General features: G+C 44.9%; 4 protein-coding genes across 9 annotated transcripts; 2 read left to right on the top strand and 2 right to left on the bottom strand.

The window, feature by feature from the left end:
• Positions 1 to 733: 733 nt before the first annotated feature.
• slc20a1b (solute carrier family 20 member 1b) lies at positions 734 to 11197 on the top strand. Of its 3 annotated transcripts, none has more exons than XM_040198381.2 (11): positions 734 to 1082; positions 1868 to 2533; positions 2615 to 2755; positions 3723 to 3808; positions 4073 to 4169; positions 6738 to 6857; positions 7935 to 8204; positions 8309 to 8921; positions 9073 to 9258; positions 9372 to 9456; positions 9608 to 11197. In XM_040198381.2, the coding sequence occupies exons 2-11, from the start codon at positions 2185 to 2187 to the stop codon at positions 9770 to 9772; spliced, it is 2112 nt and encodes a 703-aa protein (XP_040054315.2). In that variant the 5' UTR covers positions 734 to 1082; positions 1868 to 2184; the 3' UTR covers positions 9773 to 11197. The 3 variants fall into 3 exon arrangements, with proteins under 3 accessions (XP_040054315.2, XP_040054314.2, XP_040054316.2); XM_040198380.2 differs by having other exon boundaries at positions 7935 to 8216; XM_040198382.2 differs by lacking the exons at positions 734 to 1082; positions 1868 to 2533; positions 2615 to 2755; positions 3723 to 3808 and adding an exon at positions 4585 to 4898 and having other exon boundaries at positions 4071 to 4169; positions 7935 to 8216.
• LOC120832296 (uncharacterized) lies at positions 10611 to 13897 on the bottom strand. 4 transcript variants are annotated; one of them, XM_040198475.2, is made up of 10 exons: positions 13738 to 13897; positions 13461 to 13508; positions 13344 to 13370; positions 13104 to 13154; positions 12962 to 12997; positions 12859 to 12879; positions 12743 to 12778; positions 12611 to 12649; positions 12362 to 12463; positions 10611 to 11381 (listed from the first exon to the last, which is right to left on the bottom strand). In XM_040198475.2, exons 1-10 carry the CDS (start codon positions 13790 to 13792, stop codon positions 11368 to 11370), a joined length of 429 nt encoding a protein of 142 aa, XP_040054409.2. In that variant the 5' UTR covers positions 13793 to 13897; the 3' UTR covers positions 10611 to 11367. The 4 variants fall into 4 exon arrangements, with proteins under 4 accessions (XP_040054409.2, XP_040054407.2, XP_040054408.2 ...); XM_040198473.2 differs by having other exon boundaries at positions 12548 to 12649; positions 13738 to 13891; XM_040198474.2 differs by having other exon boundaries at positions 12548 to 12646; positions 13738 to 13891.
• Positions 13898 to 14470: 573 nt separating this feature from the next.
• On the bottom strand, positions 14471 to 18102 carry pcyox1 (prenylcysteine oxidase 1). The gene is made up of 7 exons (XM_040198405.2): positions 17888 to 18102; positions 17576 to 17794; positions 17003 to 17209; positions 16663 to 16837; positions 16348 to 16559; positions 16095 to 16247; positions 14471 to 15989 (listed from the first exon to the last, which is right to left on the bottom strand). Exons 2-7 carry the CDS (start codon positions 17679 to 17681, stop codon positions 15319 to 15321), a joined length of 1524 nt encoding a protein of 507 aa, XP_040054339.2. The 5' UTR covers positions 17682 to 17794; positions 17888 to 18102; the 3' UTR covers positions 14471 to 15318.
• A 223-nt stretch (positions 18103 to 18325) lies between these two features.
• Positions 18326 to 21188, top strand: fam136a (family with sequence similarity 136 member A). Its single transcript, XM_040198481.2, has 3 exons — positions 18326 to 18609; positions 18721 to 18861; positions 20414 to 21188. The coding sequence occupies exons 1-3, from the start codon at positions 18523 to 18525 to the stop codon at positions 20600 to 20602; spliced, it is 417 nt and encodes a 138-aa protein (XP_040054415.1). The 5' UTR covers positions 18326 to 18522; the 3' UTR covers positions 20603 to 21188.
• Positions 21189 to 21380: the final 192 nt, after the last annotated feature.

Below are 21380 nucleotides of genomic sequence, written 5' to 3'. Positions count from 1 at the left end.
GATTATACGTGCGGTTCTACGCCGATGTAAATACATCACACTGCAGCCTGTTCTGTGAACACCAACTGTTTTCCTTGTTTCTAATTGAGTACGAAACTGTGATTGAGTCAAACACATTTTTCTATGCTTATTGAGCATATCGCGTCTCTCTTGAACACAATACAACAGTCACCAAAGAAAACAACTATTGTTAGAGGGTGAATGTTATTATCATTTCCGGTCAATGCACTTGAATGAATGATAACTCTTCTGTAGAGCAGTCAACATCCCCACCGCCGGGGTTTTTTCCGCACTGTTTGGATGGGCATTGTTTCCCTTAGCTGGAAAAGCAGTGGTTACTGGGGTTGTTTGTGTTTGGTTTGCCATTATGTGTATAAGGTTTTGTCTGAAATGTGGTTACATAGCATGGTACTGCAAGTGAAATGAGTGCATTCAAAATGCAAATTAAGTAAAAGCGTAGCCTTAGTGTTAGTTATTCATAGTAATTTATAGTACTTTTTTAATTGTGGGACTATTATTGGCATTTTTGTTTGTCGATTAGTCCATAGAAATGAATTATATTTCAGAAATACTCTTTCAGAAGAGTTATATTCAAACTATAAAGGAAGAAATATGTAAGAAAATTTAAAAAATATACTTTTGGTAGAAGTGGGATCCTTTGACAACATCGACTGAACGCGTGACGACGAAAAGAAAGAAGTCTGGCCTCCGGCTGGGCGGTGCGGGGGAGGACCTGTGGGCGGGGCTTGGGAAGGGTGTATCCAATAAAGAAGAACCCCCCCGTTCCGCTTACCGGTATGAGCGAGTTCTACACATGAGGCTGCGAAGCTCCAATTCAAACGGAGGCGTATATTTCACATCTAATCGGATCGTCGTCCACAGCTTTTGACGTTAAAAACCGCTGGCGTCTAAACGACAGGCCGTCATTTGGGCAGGAGGTCCGTGTTCCACACTCTGCTTTACTTCAGTTGATTATCGCGAGCGCCGTGGTTGACGACGCGGTCGGTGCGCGCGCGGTATTCATCGTTAGCTGCGCGGCAAGAAAGACCCGTTCTCCTCGGGACCGACGACTGGAACGTGCGGTGAGTTCTTATCACTTCTTCTGCGACACTAAATGGCTCTTTATGTGTTTTTTTGTTTTTTATCAACCCTACGCGGTGACACGATACCCACGTTACCATTCAGCGGTAAACGCAAAGCTAATGCTAAGGCTAACCGGAAAAAGAAATCATTGTTCTATGTGTTCACCGCGTATTACCGAGGGAGCCGTTCAGTAAAAGCTAGTTTGGATCTGGTTTCAACGCTCGTCGCTGTCATATAAAACGTCTTCTTTACCTACGATACATTTTTTTCTTTTCACATTTTCTCTGGCCGAGGTTAAGGTTAGGCAGGATATGACAATAATAATATTTTACGTTCAGTTGTGACGTAAACCGTACCATACATTTTTACACTGCGCGCGTGTGTATTTGTTTATATATGTATTTATCAAATAAAGGGAATCACACTCCACGCTCGGTCATTCAGAGGCAGGTTGTGTTTCCTCGCATTGAGTCACGTCCGGTTGCGCCCCCGAGAAAAAGTTGTAAAATGTAAAATAACCTCCGGATTCTCCCTGCGACATTCACCAAAAAAAATCCCGTTTGGTTTTCAGGGGAAACATTCTTCAAATACTAACTACTAACTAACTTCGCTGGTTCTCCACGGCCCACGTGGATGCGTTCGTCCATCCCGTTTAACGCCGTCCACGAATGTCCTTCTCTGCACGTCCTCCTGTGACGCTGCTGCACGGAGGTTGAATGAGAACATGCTGTTACTAAAGCAGACCCTCCCCCCTTTCTATGTTTTTTTTTCTTTTTTTTTTCAGGAGGTACACCTGCTCATCTGCAGTCCCACTTCCACGATGGCAGTCTATATCAGTCTGATGTCTCAGCACCAGAGGAACAGCACACCATCTAGCTTAATCACAGGATAGCGATAAGTACACGCGCCACCTTTAGTTTGCTGCTCAGCGCCAGTAAAACGCATTAGAAGTTAAAGGAGCCTTGTTTTAAAAACGGTTCTAAAGAAGTCCGTTATTTATTTGACCGTTTACCTCTTTATTTTATAAGCGGATTAGAAACCGCCGTACTCAATTGTTTTTACCGTTAAGATTGTGAATCGATTTCTTTTTAGCCTGTAATCATGGTTTCAACTACTGCCACCGCGATAATACTGGCCAGCACGGTGGGGCTGGTGACCCACACCGCCCTGACGGAGTACACGTGGTTGCTTGTTGTCGGCTTCGTCATCGCCTTCATCTTAGCCTTTTCCGTGGGTGCCAATGACGTCGCCAACTCCTTTGGCACGGCCGTCGGCTCTGGAGTGGTCACCCTGCGACAGGCGTGCATTCTGGCCACCGTGTTCGAGACTCTGGGCTCCGTGCTCCTCGGGGCCAAAGTGAGTGAGACCATCCGCAATGGTATCATCGACGTCGGCATGTACAATGGCTCCGAGCACGTGTTGATGGCTGGATCTATCAGTGCCATGTTTGGTGAGTAGCAGCGGCCTATCGTTAAACGTCTGTCCTGTGGAGGAGGGGAGATGCCTAATTGAATTTATTTATTCTCAATAGGTTCTGCTGTGTGGCAGCTGGCCGCCTCTTTCCTTAAGCTCCCCATCTCTGGAACTCACTGCATTGTTGGTGCTACTATTGGCTTCTCGCTCGTGGCCAGAGGCCAGCAGGGAGTGAAGTGGTGGGAACTACTGCGAATCGGTAAGTCGGGCCCCTTTGAATCTACTGAGCAGGAAATGTCCTCATTGTTTTGCTTGAATACTTCGTAGACATGCAGTGTTGTGATGATTCATCCGCCTGCTGTTTGTCTGCGTTGAGGGCCTTCAATGCCGGGCTCCACGTGCTAGTGATTTTTCTTTTTTTACAAATTACTGTTGCCAATTCAGAGCTTAATCCAGAATGGCTAATATATAATCTGTATTTCCAAACCGCAACTTGGTAATGATGTAAATCATTAGTCTCTAATGTCATTAAATATTTGGCTGGACTACCCAGGTGAAGAAGACTGTATACAGAAACCGTAAGATACAGCGACCAGAGTGATTAAATCCACATGGTGTTGCATTAGGTTGTAAATTTCAGCTGTGGACAGTTTGCACTTGACTTCCCTCTTTTTTTAAGATTAACATTACATTAACATTACAGTTCATTTAGCAGATGCTTTTATCCAAAGCGACTTACATTACACTTCAAACCCATGGCTTTTTTTCACATTTTTGCCCAGGGAGCAATTAGGGGTTAGGTGTCTTGCTCAGGGACACTTCAACATGGAACATGGGGCAGCCTGGAATCGAACCATCAACCTTGTGCTTCCCAGCACACCTTCTCTAACCCCTGCGCCACGACGACCCCCTGTTTTTCATTTTTATTTTTATAACAATAACTACGGCATAATAATAACTATTGATTGGATTAAATAAATGTATACTAATCACTCCCTCCCCCCCACACGGGGTAGGTAGCTATGTTGTGTAAATGTCAAATGCACCATCCCTTTAAAAGGGAAGTTATTGTGGTTGCTCCATAGTTGCAATTGGCACACGACACATTACAGCTGAGAATGTTACTTGCAGACATTTTCAAGGCCAAACGGTGTGTTTGTGAAATGATGGCGAGTTATTACATTCTCACTAAATTGCAACGCTCGTTTTGTTTTTCTTATTTGCAGTTATTTCCTGGTTCCTGAGTCCCCTTTTGTCAGGAATAATGTCTGGCATTGTTTTCTACTTTGTGCGCATGTTCATCTTACGCAAGGTACGTTGTCCTTTTGTCAAATTTGCAATGGTGTGTTTGATACGCTTTACGTCTGTTTCCAAACTGCAATACACCAATGCCAAAATAAAAGAGTGGAACTGTGTTTCATTGTGAGAATCAAGCTACAGTCCCCTGAATCTGCTACTTTTTCACATCATCCTGCTGGACTCAAATGTCTGTAACCGGGTAGCAGAATAGGCCACCTCTTTGTGCAGTCGGCTGTCTTTCTTTTGGTTGACCTGATGCCCGATTCTGTCCCTGCAGAAAGACCCTGTACCGAATGGCCTGAGGGCGCTGCCGGCGTTCTACGCTTTGACTTTAGGAATCAACGTGTTCTCCATCATCTTCGGTGGCTCATCGAGTGAGTATCTTTGTTTCAGTCATTTTTGCTTTGCATGTCTGCCCAGAGCCACAGCCTAAAAATAAACCGCTCCCTCAGACAGCCGGATGCCCACACGTTTTCCAGACCGAACCGGACTGTTTACCATTTTTACAGGGGCTGTGTTTATTTTAACATGTTTTTTCGGAGCCGTCTTGCTTGTGGTTCTATGTGGGTCGTGGGTTGAATGAAGTTTTAGAGCTTTGCACAGCAGGGCGACGTCACTGTCTGCCCTTCAGGCTTGAAGGAGGAAAAGAGAAGTAAAGCTTGTTATGTTGAAATATGTCCTTGTTTTGCTGCTAGTAATGCTCAAAATACTTGATGCATTTTCATCTTCCAGAATCTCGTCATTAAATGAGCCACTTTTGCTCCTGTTTTTGTTTCCTTCTCTCTACAGGGCCTAACAGATGTTAGCTGGCCTGGGCCATTAAATGGCACTACAGGCCAGATGTTTGACCAGATATTGCGTGCTGGTGTGTTCAGAAACATCAGCAGCACACGCTCAGAGGAGAGCACTTGCAGAGCCCCTTAGCCCCCATAGTCGAGTGCATTCTGTACAGTTGTGTGAAGTCCCTCTCCATGTACATGATGACCTGTACTTGGGTACCTCACATGGAAAAGGTGGGCGATTCAGACACCATAACAAACTGTCTAATCACCGTCAATGCTCCGGGAGACCACAATGGAGCCGGGCTCATCGGGCCATGCATGGTAGTAAAAAAATGAGACATCGCATGCATTACCGCTCGTTTGATTACAGTTTTAGTTTATCATCCAAAGCTCATTTATTGTGGGCCACGTTATGGATGATGCACTACGCCACCGCCTAACACAACTCATTAACGTCTGATTCCGCAGGGATGTCTGCACCCAAATGAGCACAGGACATTTGGTTCTACTGCTAATCTAGATGTTATCGCAGCGGTGCGATTGGACACCAGGCATCCCGCAGCACATTCCTTCACTCAATATGTACACCGCTGCCAGAGACATCAAGTCAGCATGCGGGTCAAAGAATCTTCACGGTCAGCTGTCGATCCCTTTAAAGATGAAGCTTGGGTTCTTCACACCTTGTGTATCCGATGTGCTGCCCCTCCCCTGCAGCCCCCTTCACCCCCGTCTAATCTGTGTTTATTGCAAACCAATGTATGTTTCAACATGGCCCAACACTCCGCGTGCGTTTTTAACACGCAAGACTTATTTGACCTCACGGCGGGGTGCTGAGAAATAATCTCTGCGGTCTATTGTCATGGATAGATACTCATTGTTAGGAGTGAGCATTCTCATATTACCGTAGCGACGGGCTACACCTCGTTCTAGACCAAAGTGATGACCCAAAGGTTCCTCGTCAAGTGAGTCACAAACTGCCACTTTAAATGTTTTTTATTTAGGTTGGTGGCTAGACGGTGGTGGAAAAACAACAACAAACCGTGTTATTGTGTGGTGGAGGCCATGGGATGCAGAGGTCTACAGGAAGGGGTTTGGAGCGCAGCCATGGTTGGCGTCAATTTCCTGTGCAGTCCCATTCATCCCGCTGCGTGTCTGTGGTATAAGCTCACCCCCCTTTGTGTGGGAGTGTTTATCAGACCGCTAGACCTAGGCTGGCTTTGGAAGCCTTTCTGTTATATTTTGTAAGAAGTTTCCTACAAACGGTCACAAAGAGGCTTCATGTGACTGGTGTCAGGCCCCCATTGTCAGCAGCACAGCAACGGTCGGGCTGAATCCCACCTGTCACTGGATGTGACAGGCCTCACGTGAGCCGACTCACCCGAGTGACATACAGCAGCCGCCGCTGTTAACAGCCTCCGCGCCGCTCCGGTCCTGCAGGCAGTCTGCTTCCATTGCGTAACTAAATAAACATTGGTTGTTTGCGCTGCAGTCTCGTGCTGCAGCGTGACTCAGATGGAGTGCACTGTAGCCTGAAAAAAAACAACACTTCGACTGAGGCTCTCTTGTTTTATCTTAATGCAGTCCCACGCTTTTTTCTTTTTTTGCATGGAAAAAGATCACCTCATCCAAAGTGGAGGGGTTGCAATTTTCAGCTGCTCTGGTTTTTTGTTTTCCCCTAACCACGCTGCTGACTTGCATCCACTTGTATGACAAGGACCAGCGCTTCCCCGGGGAAAAAAGGATGGTTCCTTTCTGCTGACAAGTGCTGCATTATATGTACCTCTGCTGCACCAGCTTTGCTGCAGTCTTGGCAAGAAGGTGTCCTTATTGTTACAGCAGATGACTCCAGTGAAGGACCCCCGCCCCTCCCCTTTCTCCTTAATTAATGTCTCCTTCTAAGGAACTCATTGTTAAACACAGTGTGTCTAGGGCATTTCGGGGTCATGGTGACATTTTTCTTTCACCTTTTTAGGTGTTGCAGAACTGTTCACATCTAGGGGAGCACATGCTTTCCGTATTTAACTAAGATGTGGCAGTGTTTCTAGTTTCTGTGGACTTTTTGTATTGTCCACCAAGAAAGGTAGCCCCGGCTGCCCTGTTTGTTAAAACTGCCTTTTCTCCATTCTCTTTGTGTGTCCGTCTGACCTGGCGGTCCTTCAGTGCTTGGATTCGACAAGATCCCTTGGTGGGGCACCCTGCTCATCTCATTGGGCTTCGCTGTGCTGACGGCCCTCGTGGTCTGGTTCATTGTCTGCCCTCGCCTCAAGAAAAAGATTGAAAGTAAGTTTTTTAAGTCTTCTTTTTTTTGCGAACTTGCTGATTCAGTTTTCAAATCCATGTCTGCTGACCACTGACACCTTTTTTTTTCCACAATCATTGGACAGAGGATTTTGCATTGCACTGCACTTAAAGTGACTTCAAACTATTCACTGAGGTCTCATTAATCCATCTAATGGAGCTCAGGGGTGCTTTGTCATAAAGGAGTCTCTTATGAGAATAATCAAATTATTGTCACAAGTTTTTGTTCTATAATCCTGAATTTAACCGAAGCCCATCCGCATACTCGTACTGTAGATTTAGTATTAAGGGAACAGCAAGTCATGCTGTCTTTGTTACTTCCTTACCAATCTATTGGGGAAGATTACAAAATAGAATTTAAAAATATATATATATATATATTATATATTATATACATTATGAAAAAGGCCCCAAAATGTTCTTTTTAAAAGTCATGTTGATAAAATAATTTATTTTCACTTTAGATATTTGGTATTCACAATACCTTTCTGTTAGTAACATAGGTTTCTGAGGACTTGGTCTAATCGGCCTCTGCCCTGCAGTCTAATTGGGTCATTGTGATCCACTAATTGGTCCTTAACTCCTTGACTAAAATAAGTGCAGGTTGACTTACGGCGTTGACGTGGCTTTTCCACAGCCTGTGCAGGGGGGTGAGGGTGACCGAAGGCTTCATGTCCGGCCTTTTCCAGTTTGGATGATGCAATGTGGCCAACTGGTCAGAATACTCCTAGGATTACAGCATAGAAAATATAGAATCTGTGGCCTTTTAAAACCACAAACGAATGTTACGTGAGCCTCCAGGCGGAATCTCATCGTCTTTCATGAGTCAAGCTGCTGGCAGGTGTGTAAATCCATCCATTTATCTGAACAACTATCGTTTTGTTCATAAGACAAAGGGTTCATTTTCTTGTTTTTCTTTTTGCGCTGACTCATTCTCGTGAATCCCTACAGCTCAGGTTCAGAGGAGACATGTGATCTGTGCTCGTATTTATCTACTGAACACTGAGAATGTTTGGATGTTCGCTACTCAATAATTTACTCTCAATTTTCCTCTACCAGAAGACATCAAGGCTTCCAGCCCGTCAGAGAGCCCCCTGATGGAGAAGAGGGAGCTGAGGGAGGCCCAATGTCCAATCCTGAAACAGACGGTCAGTGAGACGTCCACGCCCACCACCCCGGCCGCCAATCAAAGCCCCAGTGTGCAGCCCGAGGCGGCCCCGGAGGAGCGCAGGGTGGCCTTCGGCATTGGAGATGGTGACGATGTTGAGAATAACAGGGAGCGCAGGGTGGCGTTTGACATTGGAGATTCCGACGATGCGGACGACAGCGGTACGAATGGTGGTGAGTGGGCTTGAAACGTCGCTGCTGGAAAGTTTTAATCAAACCGAATGAGATGTAAGATGTATTTTTGTTTTTGCACCCTTTTTCTGCAGCCCCTAAGCAGGTTCAGTCAAACAACCAGCAAGTCCAACTCAGCAATGGCTCCACCGAGTCTGCCAATCAGGTCCAGTTCAACAACAGGCCGGCGCAGATTCCAAGTAACGGCTACAGCCAGTACCACACAGTCCACAAGGACTCCGGCCTCTACAAGGACCTGCTGCATAAGCTCCACCTGGCCAAGGTCGGCGACTGCATGGGAGAGGGGGGCGACCGGGGCGACCGGCCTATCCGACGCAACAACAGCTACACCTCCTACACCATGGCCATCATCGGCATGCGCGGAGACTTCAAGCACAAAGAAGGGGAGTACCGCGCGTACGAGGAAGCCGACAAGGTCACGGGATCCGGGGGTCAGGAGAGGAAGCGCGTGCGCATGGACAGTTACACGAGCTACTGCAACGCCGTGGCAGAGCACACGACTCCCGACGCTCTGGGAGAGCCCGACGTGACCCTGGAAATGGCGCAGGAGGGCGCAGGAAGCAGCCACAGCTCTCTGGACAACAACGGGCACGATGCGGACCGGCCGGAAGTGTCCACCCTCTTCCAGTTCCTCCAAATCCTCACGGCCTGCTTCGGATCCTTCGCCCATGGAGGAAATGATGTCAGGTATGCAGATTCCTGCAGTGTTTTCCTCAGTTACCCAGCAACTTTACTTTGTTTTTATTAGGACGTGACGTTCTCATCGGTGTCGTCTTTAATCATGTCATGTTCTTACCAGTCTTTGTCTGTTGATTTGATTAAATTCTCTCCTCTGCAGTAACGCCATTGGCCCGCTGGTAGCTCTGTGGCTGGTGTACACGACCAGCAGTGTGTACTCAAAGGAACCCACACCCATTTGGCTGCTGCTGTACGGTGGCGTGGGCATCTGCGCCGGGCTCTGGGTTTGGGGTCGCCGAGTGATCCAGACTATGGGCAAGGACCTGACTCCCATCACTCCCTCAAGGTATGGACTCCACAGACGGTTCAGAACCGCTCTCTTCATTTCTAAAACCGCATTACCAGACTTTTGAACCGCGCTGAAGAGACACAAGTGTTTTGTTTTTTGTTCTCCTGTAGTGGTTTCAGCATCGAACTGGCCTCAGCCTTAACTGTGGTGGTAGCCTCTAACATTGGCCTGCCCGTCTCCACCACCCACTGCAAGGTAAGCTGGTCACTATGCTCTGGTAGCGAGGAGGAGAAAAAGTGTGGACGGATTTTTATTTTTTTCCCTACACAAAAGTGTGTACATAAAGTTTTAGTTATTTAAACCGGTATTTAGAAGCGGATGGGCTTGACATCTGCTCTGGTTCCAGGTGGGCTCTGTGGTCGCAGTGGGATGGTTGCGCTCAAAGAAAGCGGTAGACTGGCGTCTCTTCAGAAACATCTTCATGGCGTGGTTCGTGACGGTGCCCATCTCCGGTTTGATTAGCGCCGCCATCATGGCCTTCATGGCCATCTTCATCACTGGCATCCTTTGAGCAGTCTGCTGCACCCCGAGCAGGGGAGGAGAACGAAACCGCTTCAGTGCGCACCAGAAGAGAGTGGAAGGCCAAACTATCGCTTACCTCAAGTAAACAACGTTGTATGAAAAAGGAGAGGAAAAATAATAGAAATGTTTGGAAAGGGCCTGTGGTTCTTGGCTGAATCATTTTCAACCTAGAATTTGCTGTTTGTTCCATTTGGGTCACATTATTTCTAGGAGGGAGCTTGCATTTCCTTGTTCTGACTTGCTTTTTCATATGTCATCATTCTGTAATGACTTATTCGTAAAAGCGTTGAGTGATTTTTCTTTTTTTTTTTTGTTTAATTTTTTTACTTTGCAATTCTGTAAATAAGACCATGTTCTGTTTATTTTATTTTCCACATTAGAAAGAAGTGAACAATTTAAGCTGCAGTACAGGCCTTTTGCAGATATAACTTGAGTCCTAGCACATTCTGCAAGTAACGTAGATGCAAAAGCAGTATTTTAGGTGAAAAACAAGTTTCTGTATGTGCGTGTTTTTTATTTTTATTTTATTTTTATTTTTCTCTTCCCTTCCCCCTCTTAAGTAATTGTTAATGAATTCATGGGTTAAATCGGGCTTGTATTCCCCAACTGGTATATTGGCTGTTGTCCCGAATTCAGAACTGTTTCTGAAGGTGGATTCTAACATACTTGAAAATCATGCGCACACCGGTCTGCAGTGTGTTCTTTTTGATATAATTGTGTAGTTGCAGAAGCTCCAATTGCGCACACTGGCTGACCCGGTGCAGAATGACATCCGAAGGACTATCGATAGCATAAAACACTGACAGGAAATAACGACACCAAATCCCTTGAAGTCCTGGATGACCTACAATCCATTTTTTCTTTTAATCAGAATGTCCCAACAGAATTACTTGAAATGATTAGTAACTTACTTTACTTTGAGAAATTAAACCCCAGAATGTTAACGAATGGAAACACGTTCTCTCAAGCAAGTCTCCTGTTGAAACTTGATTGCATCATCTGTGATGGTTGAATGCTTAATTAATTGCCTCCTTCAGCGTTGCGTTTCCCCCCCAGTTCAGTTCATTTATTGGAGACTTTCCGGTTTGTTTGTTTTCTGTGAAATTCGGTTTGTTCGAACGATCCTCTTTGAGTGACTGGATACGGTTGTGAAAGAACAGGTTCTCCATGCGAGTGGTTTGGTGATTGGCTGAACTGGTCTGTAGTTTGGAGGCCGGACAAACGTTGCATGTCACCAGGTCGTGGTCCTTTGGCTGCAGTACTAAATGCATATCAGATCTATAGCTGCTGTAGTTGCCTTAATTGTTTTTAATTTTCCCATAGGTACCAAAGAACTTTTGTTTTTCTAATTGCACATCAAAAATACTTGTCCACAATTGTGGAAGGAAAAAAACAAATAAAAATGGAAAAATAATGGTGTTGAACTTTTTTTTAATAGTTGTCTATAATCAAACACCAGACAGAAAAGCAGGCGTGAAACGCTGCTCAGGAGTGTTTGCTCACAACGTCTCAGACGTGCACACCAGATCGCTGGAATAAGTCCTTTTCTATTGGCTCTCGGCTGCGGGAGGCGGGCGGGCGTCCTCACTCCAGCACATCTGTGACGCAGGGACAGAGCAGAGAGGGAATTCCTTTACGCCAGCTTCTACATCGCAAACACGCCACAATTCAGTAGATTTCCAGGGGCTTCGAACAAACTCATGAATCGCATCGGGGTCTTTGGGATGTGACTCATCCCCTCCTGCTGGTGGATGGCGCCAGTGTGCGATGTTACTGCTGTGAAGCACAAAGGGAGGCCTGTTCCATCCTTTACTGCTGCATGATGATTGTCCTCGTTTAAAACCTGTATACTTTGGTCGTCTTTCTAATGAATTTTCACTGTGCTCATCAAAGCCGTTCCAGCACACAGCGGCTGCCTCAATGACCTTTGCTCAGACGCATTTTCATCAATTGCAAAACAAATCCTCGTGGCATTTTTAGGACAGGGACGCTGCATCCTTGGTCCAAAAATAACCAGAGGCAGGTGATGGTGTATAAATCAAGCACAGTAACTACCTGGGGACAGACGTGTCCTAGATTTACTCACATACTCAAGGAGACTGTGCTCCAATAAGCAATCCCAGCATCTTATTCTTTGGGGGGTCAAGAAGCCAGTTGATCTCTGTGGGGACTTAAATGTCTTTTTCAAACAAAGCTGCCGAATAGCACATTTCATAACTGCTCTTGAGGAACTTTACATTTCTGGATTCTGAAGCTGACATTTTTTTTAAACTAGCCAAGACCGGCTTCGACTGGCTGTGTTGTTCACACTCTGTTCATTGCACAACCTACATTTTGACTTTTGACTTTCTCAAACCCGCTCACGTCTTGCCCCAGCAAGGCACCACCAGCTCTACCTTGAAAATAAGTTACAGGAGTGAACAGACAACACTTCATTTGGCCCTGAGGTGAATTATTGCTGTGTGGTTCCCACTTGGTTGAATCGTGACTGACTTGATGCAGAGGAGAGATGAGAAAACGGAGAGTTACAGCGAGGGATTCATCAGCACAGTGAGCGAGCGGCTTCGCGTGGTCTCACCCGAACTGCTCACAGTCTCCGGCTCTGCGGCCTCCTGGGCATCTGGAAAAGTGAGCGTCACCGACTCACCGCCTGCTTCCTCGGAGGACTCCGACTGGGATTCTTTGGGGGGTGGGGGAGGGAAGAGAGAGCTGTCACATGGTTGTGATATTTAGCATGTAAGTGTTCTTTTGCGTCCTACAGGACCTTTTCCAAACTGCCTTCTATCGCCATCTACAGCCTGATGCATGAACCGTGAACACCTCTCACCTTCGTGAGCGCTTGCGTCAGAGTTACCACCCCCCTCTGCTGGAGGAGGATTTCACAGTTATGTAATGTTAAATCTCAGAAACATGAAACATGTTTTTTTCTTTTTAAGCCGGTGGGATCTGTTTTACACACCCGGGTTGTCGTCCTCAGCGTCGATCTGTTCCTCCACTGTTGGAAAAATTCCAACAAGAGACATTAACTCGGCGATTAATCGCGCCCGTTGATCACATAGTTGAGCGGTAACTTACCGGATCCATCCTGAGCGGCTTCTGTTTGTGAAACATTTAAAAGATTGCGTTATAAGCGGCGGCAGAATCCATTTTGACAGAAAGCTCACGTAGTTCCTCTTACCAAGGTAGCGGGTTTCCTCATTCTGCTCCTCTGTCACTTTAAAATGGAGGGTAACAGAAACTCGTCATACAAACTGTGCTGAACGCAGCGGGTGAAATATACGTATTGGCCTGTTAGGTCACCTCGCTTTGGTCAAACTTACCGTTCATCTGAGCGGCCTCGACCTTTTGAGCGGCCTCAAACTCCATCTGATCTGAGGAGACGGACAGAACAACGGGGTCATAATAGCTCATGTGTTAGAGATCTAACTCAAATTAAAACAAAAAAATAAAAAACAGTAAATAAATAAATAAATTAGTGCTTTTCTTGGTGAATGACAAACAAACTTGAAGCACATAACATCAATTTCACAATCAGTTGGTTCTCATTTGGAGAACACTACCTATTTTCTTCAGCTCGGTTATCCCATCTGCAGAAAACAACAGATACGTTTTGAGATATTCCAGTCTAACCTTGAATAAAATGTAATTAACACCTAATATTGAGGATCAATCCTCACCATGCTGAGCTTCCTCTTTGTCTGCAGATTCCAGAGAGGCTGAGAGAGCTTCGAACCATCACAAGCACATCAGTCAATAAACACCCCGCTGAACCCTTTTACTAGTAAGTAATCATGAGTCACAGTCGCACACTTTATCATGAGAAAAAAACAGAATAAATCCAAACAAGATCTTAACCTCTCAATCCCCATCAACGACGATCACTCCATTTAAAAACCCCTTTTTGTCATATTCTAAATTTTTCAAAACAAGATCACAAAAGCTTGTTCTTCCTACCGGAGTGAAACGCTGCCACCGCGAGGAAAACGCACAGCGGCACCAGGAATCTCATCTTGGCGGTCGGTTCGGGCGCTGGGAGATTTTGGGGTTGTTGTCAGCATTACTTCCTCTTATACCTTCAGCCGGGTCACATGCTCGGCGTGGACGGGCCGGCTCTGGTACCATTGTCCCCCCCCCCCCTCCCTACCTGAGAGGACAGCTGGGCGGCACATCAGCACACAGACGTACCCTTATGCAGGGCGTCAATGCCACCCATTGTTGGCCCCTCAGTCACACGGGCCTTTATTTGGGGAACTGTTGCGTCTGTTTGACACAAAAGGGGAAAAGATGGCGTCCTTGGATCAGAGCTGAAAACAATGTTCATTTCCTTTCGGGGGCTGGTGACGGTGATTTCATCGCACATCCTTATGAATGATGGGTCACAAGCGAGGATGCAAACACATGTTTCTTTTTCCCCCCCTCAGATTTTGATCTGCCATGAAAAGAAGGCTTTACTCTTCAGGAATGAGGATATCGTGGAAGTGAAATGAGATAGAAATGAAATGAAAAAAAACATTTGTACAAACTGCAGTAGGAGTTTCTAATATAAAGTCAAGATTCAAAGCAGTACATCAAGCTTGCAAATTGCTTTATAAAGATCTACGAGTGTCTTAAGATTTAATCTAAAACCGATATATAACGAATACCAGATATGTAGTAGTGTCAAATAAGTCTACAGTGTAAAGCAGACCATGTTTCATCCATTTATTGAGATTCTAAACACATGTAAAACATACTTTTTGGACCGGAATGATTTAAAGTTTGAAATCTGATTAAAGCTGAGATAAAACCTTTATTGTATTTGGGCAGAAGTCAGGTTAGTAAAATTAAATTTTAATTGAACAGCGCTTTTGACAGTCATCACAAAGATAAAAAAAAATCTAGAAAAATACACCTTTCAAAGTGCTTACAAACAACTCTCAATCTAAAAACGTATCCAAAGGCTTAAAAACATTAAAGTGATTTAGATACAGTAGGGTTTAAATCCACAGGACATGAGATCAGCTCATTACACATTTTAAGGCACTATCATAGTCGGATTAGTAATTTGAATTCACAAACTTCTTCAGTGCAATTAGACTGTCCGATTAAAGAATTTTAACACTTGTTCATTCTTCACTCACTCACAACACTTCGTCTCCTGACGGCATCGTCTACCCTGCGAGTGCCCCACGGTGCCAAAGGATTTCCAACTGCGGTTACAGAACAACGTTGAACGCGTCTTTTGGTGGGATTTGTTCTACTGTTGCTGGTGGAGGCAGATTAAAAGGATCATTCCAGTTTGTGTTTTAGCATTCCCACTTTTAAAAGTAACATTTTATTCAACCGCGGAGATCTGGGAGAAAAGACTAAAATGGGAGCGAGAGGTTCGGTAACCAGACAAGACACTCGTTCCTCAAACAAGCCTTTATGTTGTTAAGGTTGAAGTGCTACAGCCCAGAAACCTGAAGGAGACTTTGGAGGAGTGTTGTTTTGATGCAGCGCGCTTCTCCGCGAGCATCTGTGCGGATCGATGATGCTGCGCTCCATCGTTTGGCTTCAGAGTTCACTTCTCAGCCGGGTGTGCAGGTCTTCCTGGTCGACGTTGCCGACCTGTCGGTGCCAGCGGTGGTGCGCCAGCAGCGCCACGTTCCTGGCGGAGATGGCGCTCATCTCCATGGCGCTCGCCGCCCACTCCACGGCGTTGAGGTAGTACAGCCGCTCGTGCAGGATGAAGGGGGGCGTATTGCGCTGCGGGGGCCGGTAGGAGGGATAAGCCAGCCACGGAGTTTCCGACACCGAATCCCAGCTGAGGAACATGCTCCGCAGCTGCTCCTGGGACAGCGGCTGCGGGGAGAACACCTTCCAGACGTTGCTCTGGCTGGCGGGCGGGCGCTTGTAGCCGGGAGGGACGTGCACGGGGTCGAGAGAGCTCAGGCTGTTGATGACGGAGTCCTTCGAGTCCGTGGTGAGGATTTCCGACGCGGTAAACTCCGAAGCTGGCTTGGCGCTCCCCAGGTAGGACGTGTTCAGCAGGCCGTGGACCAGGGTGGAGACCGTCTGGTGGTAGCGTCCGGGATAATGAGACGGGATCGGGGGAGAGAAGCCCGAGAAGGTGATGTCAGACTTCCCCCGGTGAAGAGGTGTAGCGATCACCACTATGTCGTACAGGGAGTGTGCCGAGCCCGATTCGCCAACGTAGTTAACCTCATAAAAACTGGTCGTGGTTCCTAAAAAAGATGAAATATTTGACAGGTGAGAAAATCCTGCAGCGAGAGGAAAAAGGCCAGTTCTGTACCAAATAAGGGACTGTAAAAGAAAACCAAAAACAGTACCCGTCTTGGATGGTCGATCTTTGAATGAGATGGAGGTCACTCTGGCGGGGACGAGCTCACTTTTGCTGTGGTACAGGAGTCCAGAGCACACTCGCTTATTGCCTCCATCTACCGCCCACAAGCCTGGATCGGCTCCTGCTAATGACACGGCCCCTAGAAGACAAGAGAGACGCCAAGCGTTACGTCCATTTTACAGCTTTTTCAACAAAAAACAATCACGTCACGGACCCGTCCAAACGCTGACAAAACGCACCCACGAGACCATTGATGCGGACGCTCTGGCCGTAGTTGACACGCGTGATGGGTGTGACAATATTGTTGAGGAAGACTTGCGAGAATCCTTGGCCCATCATCGCTTCCTCCAGGGTCTGATTCAGCAGAGTAAGAAAACCATCGCCGCCCATGGCGTGAAGGAGCTTATCCACGCTGGAGAAGGAGTAACCGTACTGCTGGTACTGGTAGATCCTGCGTGTGGAAAAGTTTCACGTCGTCATCTGCATTGATAATCCTGGACCTTGCGCCGAAAGAATAACATTAAGAAGCCGTGACAACTGCTTTTCACCCTCACCTCATGAATTTGTCCAAAACGCTCTCCACCCACATGTGCATTCGGAGAAAGCTGAAGCCAAATCGCCAGAGCATTCGCAAGAAATTGACTATGAACCAGTCGCTCTCTTCAAAGGTCAGCTCCTTTCCATCAAAGATTGCCATTTTAGAGGGGACCTCTTTCCTCGGAGGAATTCCTAAAAAAGAATAAATACACATCGCTGACAAATGGAGATTTCGCTGTGATGCCAAATCGTTTGGTCTGTTTGAATCTAGTATCAGACAAAGGAGGCTGGAGGATTGTGGTGTTTGACCAATGTGGTGTGTTGGTGCTATTTTAACGGTTCATGTCAGTGTGTTACCTAGTTTTTCAATGAAGTGCTTCATGTGTAGGTTCAGAGGGTGGATCACTGCGCCTCCCGTCTCATACTCGTAATCTCCGATCTTCACTGTCGCGAGTCGCCCGCCAACGGCGCCTGGTTCGAACACATCGATCTTCACCCCGGGTCCGAATTCCTGCCTCAGGTAAAACGCTGCAGATGTGCCTCCAATGCCCGCGCCGACCACAGCTTCAAGGCAAGACAACAGGGTTAAACTAATTTGTCATTTTTTACTGGTATAAATCCATATGTACATTTTGTGGGGGGGGTTTCAGGTTAACTATCTTTATAAAGTTTTATAACCTGCATCTGTACCCATGTGAGATACCTAAAATAAACACATATATCTTTAGTTGAGACACTGGTATCTCAAAAGGAGTTGTGATGGTAATAGAATATCCTCTTAAAAGTGACATCAAGTCCTGATTCAGTTAAAAGTAGAAGGACTAATATTCTTTAACATATAAAGAACCATCCCATCAGATGAAGGGTGATCTTTCGTGTTGACATTGGTCCTGTTTTTTTTTTTAACGTGCACCCTGCCTGCAGACTCACCGATCTTCTTGGGCTGATCTTGCAGCTCTTGGGCCGCACATCTTCTCCCGGTGTGCCAAAGGCCCAGAAGCAGCAGCGCTCTGAGTGACAGCGTGCGTGGATTCATCGTGGGCTTCTAGTTGCCTCCCGATCCGTGCGAACACGCTCAGTTCCGCATGGACTCTCTCTTATTCACCCGATAAGAACGCAAAGGTATTTATCAGCGTTGGTCAAAGGTCACTAGGGAGTGGCACAGGTAGATTAAAATCGTTACACGTCTGTCAACTACTTAAAAACTTAATAAAGAGGATGCGTTGAGCGGCGAGGACTCACTATTTTAAAATACAGTTGTTGATCGAGAAGTGGTCTTCACGCCGTTATCTTTGATACGCTTTAAGTTCCAGTAAAACCAAACTTGTACAGCCGACAAGAGCCGGGAAAACTAGAAGTGTCGGCAACTAACTTAATTTGTGTATCGGTCGCATCGTGTCGGATCGCCGTGAACGTCTCTTAATACTGAGACACACTTCCGGGTATGCTTACGTCTGAGTTTCACAATAAAAGCTATCAAATATTAATTTGACATACAAATTGAATAAATGTGGATGCTATCAAGTTTAAACGAGGCAATTGATTTATAGCCTCATCATTGATCAAATTGTAATCAACCCCCAATTAATTTACGAGAATGTCAGTCTGCAACTCGGCCCAACCAAAATCGGTAATTTACTGAAACACAATTGTGAAAGGACCGGAAATGGATGCTGTTGCGGAAGTAAAGCGGAAGCGGTGCGAACATCTACTCATCCTGAACATGCTTGAATGGAGGTGACCTTAGTTATTCCGAACATTTAAAAAAAAAGTAAAATAACTTCCCGTGGACGTTACGGGTACTTCGGGTCAGCCCCGTTTAAATTATTCCCTTGAACATTAGTGGAGACTTTACGGTGTGCGCAGGAGCAACCGACATGGCAGAGGCACACCAGGCACGCGTACAAAATGTGGTGGAAGAAATGGTCCAAAGCCTGGAGAGGGACAACATCCGCGTAATGCAGGCAGGTGTATTTCATCTCTGGAAACATGATTTGTGCGGTGTTGTTATGTCAAAAGGGTCCGTGCAGAACCTGTATCCACAATGTGTATGTGCGCGCGTGTTCCTGCTGCAGGGTCGCATGTTCAGGTGCAGCGCTGACTGCTGTGATCGTCCCACGGACTCCATGTCTGTGGTGCATCGGTGCATCGACAAGTGCCACACTCCTCTGGCTCAGGCTCAGGGACTGGTCACTTCAGAGCTGGAGAAGTTTCAGGTGAGGGGACATTTGAGCGTGTAGGATTTTACAAGGTGAACGCCTGTTGGACACCTCGAAGGGGCCACACGGTCTGACATTTCTAATGAGCTACCACCGGCCATTGCAATTTTGATCTTTTATCTTTGGGTTATAATTTAAAGTCCAGTTTATTGTATTGAGTGATGCCTCTTTCACAACTCTGTAATTAGATTAAATCAAAATAAAGAACACACACATTGCACTTGAGGCTTGTTATGACATCTTCACTCAAGTGTCTAATAATGAGATTCAGTCAGATAATAGTATTGGGATCAATTTTTTTATTATTCAACCCTACATAACTTGTTTTTTTTTATTATTTATAACTTTTTTCATACCTTACAGCGCAAAATTCTATGCATTAATAACATTTTATGGCATATGACTTTCAAGACCTTTTCATGAATTTGTAGCTATATTGTACATTTCCATAGATTGTATTTTACCAGCTAATATCTGATATTTTGTGTGTCACGACACCCTAACTTACATTTCTTTTATTTATGACCATGCTATAGCATTTTCATGACCCATGATGAATGATGAATGACAATTTGGCGTACTTGGCGTACGAGTAATGACTCGTAGCCAACCTTATTTTTCTTTATATAAGATTTATTTTTATACTTTGCATTATGTACCACACTTTTTCGTTTTTACGACATGCTATATTATTCCACAAAATACTATGATTTGTTTGTGACTTTTTATGAAATTTTCTTACATCAGTTTTATGAAATTAAATGACTTTATTGTAATGTAGTATTTTAATAAAATACTAACTACAATATTTAAAAAAAATCATAACATACTATGACTTTTATACAGACTGATATTTTTATGACGTACTATGCTGTCATTTGGTTTATCCTTTTCTATAACATACTGTAAAATAACATTTCTATACATTAATATCACATACTATAGTTTTTTGACTTACTACAATACAACAATTATTCATTTATTGTTGCTATTTGATGGCATACAATAAAACTTTGACTGACATAGGTTATAAAAGATTCATAGTATATTATTTGTGGCTCGGGAGGTAAAGCGCTCGTCTAGAAATAGAAAGGTTCCTGGTTTGATCCTTGGCTCCTCCAGAGTGTTGAAGTCTCCCAGAGAAAGACCCTGAACCCCTCACTGTTCCTGATGAGCTCGTGTTTTAAAGGGCTTTTAGAGGTCAAAAGGAGCGCTGCAGTCAATCTCCTCTACTATGAATTCTTTTTTTTTTTATGGGTTACATTACTGTTATTATAAGACTCTTTTGTGAAATCACTTATTTTAACTATTATATAAAATATTATAGTAGATTTTTAGGATCTAACACTTTTACAACAACCTATATATTTTTATTTCTTTGATATGTTTTAAGTTTTCATGGCATACTTTATGTATTTATTAAGGTGCCTTTTCAATGCAACTCCTGACCAAGTTTACTCGGACTTCCATCTTGTCTGTCTCATTATTATTATTATTATTATCATTATTATTATTATGTCTAAATAATGTCTCCTCTCTGCCCCTTCAGGACCGTCTGACCAGATGCACGATGCACTGCAACGATAAGGCGAAGGATCTTTTTGACACTGGGGCTAAAGAGCCAGCTGTTCGATCCCTGATGGACAGCTGTGTGGGCAGTTGTGTGGACGACCACGTAAACCTGATCCCCAGCATGACCCGAAGAATCAAAGATAACCTGGACTCTATACAGCAGTAGGCAAAGGGATGGCGGGCCGCAGTCCTTCCTGGAGACTCAGTCTGAGGTCATTACACGGAGACGCACAGGGTCACTCACTGCATGATAACTGAAGATGAGCCGGGCTGGAGTACCATCATGAGATGAGTGAGGTTTAACGTGGTGCAGGAGTTCTCGAGGCTCCGCCCTGTGTGCTGGTGTGTGCAGATTTTAAACGTGTCACGGTGAGATTTATCTTACTTTGTGTAATCTACAGACTCAAACCGCCCCATAGGTTTTGGAACGGTTTTGTTTTTTGAGGTTTTTGTTTGGAAAACGAAGTGATGCATCTGGGTGCACATCATCGTTTTGTGAACAATTAAAACACGCATTGAACAAACGTGGGCATTCAAATACAAAAAACTGGTGCGTATCACATTTTAAAATGCTAGTATAAGTGCACCACCAGATGGTCTATTTTTGCAGTTTGAATGTTCACATTTGGTTTCTCTCCACCATCAGTCTCTCATCCCTTGTTTTTTTGTTATTTCATTGTTGTTGAGCTGTGGACTGTCTGACCTCATGCGATATGTTCATATATATTAAAAGTACTGTGGATGTACCAGTTTTTGAATGAGTCAAAATCTATTATTTACAAATAATGGTAAAAGAAAACACTTTGGCTACCTTAGTAGGTGAAGATTCACTTTTTACATGAACAAATACAGGAAATTGTAAACACCCATATCTTGACCCATTGAAGTTTTCAAAATCTATCAATGTTGTTTTTATAAATTAGTTTTAACAAATGTTGAACCAG

Source organism: Gasterosteus aculeatus, chromosome 14, assembly GCF_964276395.1.
Source record: "Gasterosteus aculeatus chromosome 14, fGasAcu3.hap1.1, whole genome shotgun sequence".
Classification (NCBI taxonomy): Eukaryota; Metazoa; Chordata; class Actinopteri; order Perciformes; family Gasterosteidae; genus Gasterosteus; species Gasterosteus aculeatus.
This window is presented reverse-complemented; position numbering and strand designations above follow the sequence as displayed.